Source organism: Citrus clementina, unplaced genomic scaffold, assembly GCF_000493195.1.
Source record: "Citrus clementina cultivar Clemenules unplaced genomic scaffold, Citrus_clementina_v1.0 scaffold_8, whole genome shotgun sequence".
In the NCBI taxonomy this organism is placed as follows: domain Eukaryota; kingdom Viridiplantae; phylum Streptophyta; class Magnoliopsida; order Sapindales; family Rutaceae; genus Citrus; species Citrus x clementina.
This window is the reverse complement of record NW_006262022.1, coordinates 2,758,390-2,764,832: the sequence shown is the minus strand read 5'-3', so window position 1 is coordinate 2,764,832 and position 6,443 is coordinate 2,758,390. Positions and strand designations below refer to the sequence as shown.

General features: G+C 33.7%; 1 protein-coding gene across 1 annotated transcript; it reads left to right on the top strand.

The window, feature by feature from the left end:
* The first annotated feature begins 323 nt into the window (after window positions 1-323).
* Window positions 324-1,785, top strand: LOC18033703 (protein IRX15-LIKE). Its single transcript, XM_006422900.2, has one exon. The coding sequence runs from the start codon at window positions 644-646 to the stop codon at window positions 1,658-1,660; it is 1,017 nt and encodes a 338-aa protein (XP_006422963.2). The 5' UTR covers window positions 324-643; the 3' UTR covers window positions 1,661-1,785.
* Window positions 1,786-6,443: the final 4,658 nt, after the last annotated feature.

The following is a 6,443-nucleotide window of genomic DNA, read 5'->3' as shown; positions in this document are numbered from 1 at the left end:
CTTTTGAGCTAATCTCATTCCATCACTGTTGGACAAATTAAAGTAATCTTCACAAATTTCGTATAAACGTCAAGGGATTAAAGATGATATTTAAAGAAAAGAAAGAAAGAAATTAAGTTTAATTTCTATGTTGATGATAACCAATTATTTTAAAAAAAAATCAATAAGATATCCATTCTATGAGCACACCGCACCATTCATGCATTTATCTAATAAAATTTTGACAAACATATATACATTCAATTTTAAAATATTAATCTGAGGGAGGAAAAAAGAGAAAAACACAATCATGGCAACAAGTCAACAACCAAATTCAAAATTTTGCCATTCAATTTAGTAATTTACGGAGGGGGGATATATTTTCTTTTCATAAAAGAGGCATAATCTCTTCAAAACATAAATGCAAAAATCCCGAGGGCCCCCCCAACCTGTCCATTTTTTTAACACCATACCACCTCCAGTCACTTTCTCGATCTCCGTATGATTTCCTCTCTCTCAATTCCCTCCGTGATTCCTCTCTTTCTTCACAACCCAAAAAATAAAATTACCATAAAATAGAGAGAATTCAAGATCCCAAACAAACTTGCAAAACCCATCACTTTTTCTTTTCTGTGTCTCTCACCATAACCATACTCAATAGAAAATGAAGAACAACATAAACACAAAGCTAATTCTTCTACGCCCTTCAACAATCCACAAGCCCACCACCACCACCACCACCATAACAACGCATCGCTTTTATCTCCTCTTCTTCCTCACTTTCTTCACCTTAGCTTTCACCCTCACTTTCTTCACTACCGCAATCAATCCCGCCTCCTCCGTCGCCTCTACCGCCAAATCTCTCCCTTCCTCTTCTTCCTCCTCCTCCTCCATCATAACTGCCGCCTTGCTCCACTACACTCTCACTTCCAACTCCACCATGACCTCAGCTGAGCTCACCGCAGTCGCCGACGCCCTCTCCCGCTGCTCCCCTTCCTGTAACTTCCTCGTCTTCGGCCTCACCCACGAGACCCTCCTCTGGAAATCCTTGAACTTCCAGGGCCACACCATTTTTGTCGACGAGAGCGAGTTCCTGGTCCAGTCCTTCGAGAAGAACCACCCGGACTTCGAGATTTACGACGTCCAGTACACGACCAAAGTCGAGGAAATGAACCCGACGCTGCGTGCTGTAAGGAAGCAGTTCAAAGACGATTGCAGGCCCATGCAGAACCTCCTGTTCTCGGACTGCAAGCTCGCCATCAACGACATGCCCAATCACGTGTACGACATGGATTGGGATGTCGTCTTGGTCGACGGTCCGAGCGGCTACTTCCCGAGGGCTCCGGGGAGGATGGCGCCGATTTTTACGGCGAGCGTGTTGGCGAGGAGCAAGAAAGCTGGACGGAAGAAGACGCACGTCTTTGTGCATGATTTTAATAGGGAAGTTGAAAGGGTTTGTAGTGAGGAGTTTTTGTGTGAAGAGAATTTGGTTGAGGTTGTGGACAAGTTAGCGCATTTTGTGGTGGAGCCAATGGCGCCAATTGAGGGGAACGAGGAGCAGAGCTTTAAGTTTTGCAAAAGTTCATCACCATCTTCATCATTGTCATCTCCTTCATCTTCTGATGATGATGATTATCATTCTTTGATTGAAGACGGGCATCATGGTGATGATGATGCGTGATTGAGAGATGGAGTACCATACCGTCTGTGATTATAATTGTACCATACTTTAGTTTTTCCTTCTCTTTTTTTTTTACAATATTAAGAAGTGTAACTTTACAGGTTTAAAATGTGGAAAAGTTTTGAAATTAGAAATTAGATAAGGTTTCCGTATGCTTCTTTTGCTTTTTCTGAAAAGAAGGTGAGAAAGAAAAATCAAAATTTGACACCTAAGAGTTCCGGTCAATTTTTATTTTTTATTTTTTAAAAAAATGAACCCAACAACCGTAAACAAAGAGGATCAATTATCGTTCCATTTTCTCTGGAAACAAACAAGATAAAAGGAATTGACGGCGAGGTGTCGGTGGTGATAGTTGTTACCTTTTGGCGAAGCCAAAAGTGGAACGAGCAGTAGTAATTCCAGCAGTATTTATTCAAAAATGTCTTCACTCTTCAGATTTCGAATCTTGGGAACTGTTTCTGGCCTGTTGTGTTCTTCTGCACGCGCCTCCATGTCTAACGATGATTCACGCGCCTTTGCAGATAAAGAATGATCCGCAGAACTTCCGGTTCATGCGATTGGCGACATAAAATTAAGTAATAACATTCTTGTCCCTATATGTTTATATTTTTTTTCCCCCTAATACATACATAATTTGTTCATTCGTTTCAAAAATCAACAAGTTCGTTGAAAAATATAAATCTTTTTAACTAACAAAACGAGAAGTCTAACCCTCGACCTTTGGCCTAACAGTCCATAGATAAATCTCCAATATTATAGAATAAAATATAAATCTTCTTTTTTTAATTAGAACTTATTTCAAGAAATTAAATACGTTGCTAAATGTTATTTTTAGAAATCTATGTGATAATGAAAATAAATTTAATGAAAGCACGGTAGTTCAAACTTAAAAAGATTATGTGTAATAAATCTTATAGATTTAAGCGTTCTATATTTTATTTTATTTTAATTTTAGAAAATTATCATTCATATATCTTATATTTGCTATGTTATAAAAAATACTACAACACTTTGAGGGTGTATCAATCGTCCACCCTTAATTGACAAAATGTATCAGTCGACCACCAAACCGTTAGTATTTTTGATAATAGAGTAAACTAAAGGTATACAAATGATAATTTCCCTTTAACTTTTAACCCAAGTAAGGGTACACAAACTTAAAACGAAAGGGTATGTAATTCAAAAGATTAGGGTACTATTTGATACAAATGTTAAAACGTATATTCTTCTTTGGAAAGTCTAAATAGATAGGGATCCGGATGTTATTATTTCAAATCTTGAATTTATACATTTTACCTCCAGCCTTAAATATTTGATCACGTGAATCACGTGGGTAAAGCGGAAGTTACGGGCAGGAATCGAGAGCGTGACAGGGGCAATGGGTCTTTTCTGTCGGTGCAATAAAATTTGCAGTTTAGTTAGTTTTGTGTTTGTTTACATGGGATGTTGATGAGTTTCCTGGTCCTCGGGTTTTAATGAAACAGGCTGGACTTCTGTGACTGGGGGTCTTGTAATTTATGGAAACAAGACACGCCCGTGTCCATGGTGTTTTTTCTAGATATGAGATTGTGATTGGGCAACTACTTTGAATGAATGGTTTTCTTCCATTTTGTAGGGAGAAAAGAATGGTAATCAATGTAAATTTTTGTCACAAAATAATGATCTTTTTTGGAGGTTCGGACTGGATTGAGATCGGACAAAATCCCAAGTGAAACAATATTGTAACACGTTATTTAATTATTGTCCTTGTATAGGACTTTGTTAATTGGAATGAACTTCTGTCTTTGAATCAATGTTTCTCTAAATTGTTATATATATATATATATATATATAATTTTTTTAATTCAGTATTTTTAAGTACGAGAAAATTAAAGAAATATTTAAAATTGTGCAGTTTTAAATTTACAGTTTTAAAGAATACCCCTCTATATGAAAAAAAAAACAAAAATTTTAGCTCATTTAATTTTTAAGGTTTTTTTAATTGCAATAAAAAAAATTTCTTGTTACATGTACATTGTCACCACTATTATTTTTCCTTTAATTTTTTTAAAGATTTTTATTTCAATTGCAATAAAAAAAATTTCTTGTTACATGTACATTTGTCACCACTATTATTTTTCCTTTAATTTTTTAAAGATTTTTATTTCAATTGCAATAAAAAAAATTCTTATTACATGTACATTGTCACCACTATTATTTTTCCTTTAATTTTTTAAAGATTTTTATTTCAATTGCAATAAAGAGAATTCCCATTAAAATTAATTTAAGTAATAAACTTCCAATTTTACCCCTCCACCGTTAAACTTAACTGAAAAATTAACGGAATTGGAGCACGGTGCAACACTTCATTTTTTTTTTGTGTGCGGTGCAAAATGTCAATTAAGTTAGGGGTAGGTTAAAAATTTCTCTTAATTTTATAATACTATTAAACTCATAGTTTTAAAATTTTTCCGATTTTTTTTAAGTTTAAGATTTCGGATAAAAAAAACTACTAATACATAGAAATTTATGTATAGCTGCTTACCTTTTGGTGCAACATCCACATCAACATGCAATTAATCATCCATCACTCATAAGTCATGCTCGCATATATAAATTAAGATTGGGATATTTTACATTTTGAGTAAAATAAATCCACTCTACAACTTATTAAAAAAAAATTCCACACTAAAAAGTTTTGTAATTCGTTTAAGATCGGTCAACGGTTATGGACTCAATCTATCTATGCGTGAAAAATGTCATCATAAAGATTTAAAGTCACATGCATGCTTGCCTAACTAGAGTGCCCAATCTATTGTCACTTTTTCTTTTTCTTTTTTTAGAAAAAAATGAACGTCGTGAAGACACATTCATGGCGTACGTGTATCCAATCTTTACTTATATTAACGAAATAGATTTTAAAACATCCGATTGAGGCATTAAAAAAAAAGTTCCGGTTTTGAAGTTTTATAATTATTTTCTTAAAAATACTTCTTGTTCTTTTCTCTACACATTATTGTAATAACTTTTTTTTTTCAAGTACATAGTCTCTATCAGGACTTATTTTGATGTAGCTCATTTGAGATCTAGCTAAAAAATAGGTTCTTAAAAAAGAAAAGTCTATTGTCAAATAAAGAAAATTCTACTCTCAAATTACACATGAAAATACTCTGAATTTTAACCTATAGGATGGAGTCAATAGCTCTCAACCCCTAAATCAAATATTGATTGATTAATTTCAACTATTTTTTTCCGTTATGTGGCATATTACAGTTGACTTTTTTTAAAATTCTTTTTTGGGAGTATCGTTGTTTATATACATATGCGCCAAAATATTATTAAATTTGAATATTTACAATTATACGGATCTATTCAATCTTTTTCATGACTAGTAACTTGTGGGTTGAGAATAGATTCAAAAGAGTGTGCTAAAAGAAAATCAATTTTATTTAACAAATTGTACCGAAGTAGAAATATCATGATATATTGTAATGGAAACACTTCAGCTTAAGAACAAGACGTCGGTTACGGTTACATAAATTTGATTAATTTAAACAGAAGAAATTTGGAATGAATGGGGTAGACAATATATTTTGATTATAAGGATGTCCAAACGCATAACATTCAAATTTAACGTTGAATATATTTGACCAAATATACTTTCATTTTTATCATACTACATAGCCACTATTACCATTAGGATTATATGTACATTAGAGACTAGAGATATTATAGAGTACATAAAATGTGCCACACTCAACTAATGCATATATGTCATAGATATATTTGTTTTAAAAAAATCATTATACAATTAGTAGTTATATTTAAATGAATTATACATAGCATATATGCATTAATTGAGTGTATTATCTCTAATGTACTCTAAAATTTTTCTAGAGGCTAAGACAAATCAAAAGCCCACGTGAAAACTAGGCAGATGGCACAAAGCCTTGTTTCTATATATTGAGATTGTTGAAGAAAGAAAAATGATGTTGAGTCAACAAGATGATTCGACAACACTGGCATGAATAGTGCCATTTTATTTTTGTGTGCTCAATGGTATTGTAACATGAACAGTAATCTTATTTTTATGTTGATGGTGTCTTTTTGGCGTTTTAAATATCAGTGTTCTTCAAAAGCTAGCTAGTAAAAGTTTTTGTTTATGTGGTTCTTGTTGATGCCAAAATCTAATCATGTCGATGTGTGGGCTACTTACCAAATTTCAATGCCAGCATTTGAATTTGGTTGTGTAGAGAGACGATTTCTAGCTTTGATTTAACAACCTGAGTAAAAGTCGACGACCAGGAATCCAACCCCAGGAAGCTGGAAATGGCGAGCACAATTCTATCCTGGCAAGTACTGCAACCAGAAAAATAGTCAGGGGTGTCGGAAGTTTTTCCGACGTTAATCCTCCGACACTCAAGTCAGTATCAAGGATTTTCGTGAAATAACGCAAGTGTATAAATTTTGTGTAAGAATGAATAAAAATAAACCAAAAAGAAAAACATAAGAAGAAGTTCTCCCTTAAAATAAGAGGAAGAAGTAAAGACAAGATAATGAAGGATAGAGATGAGTGAGGATGAAGAATCAGTTCAAAAAGTAAATCCATTGAGATACATAGAGAATGATATAAGATAGAGCTTTTTTTTTAAAAAAAAATCCCCAATTGTTGGCATTCTTATGATTTTTATAAGGACCAAATCTCTCCCTATAGATTATGGTATAGTGGCATTTTTGGATAGAGTCTCCTCTTCATCCCCCTAAATGACAAATTTGGCACCACCCTTCTAGAAAACGGGCCCGC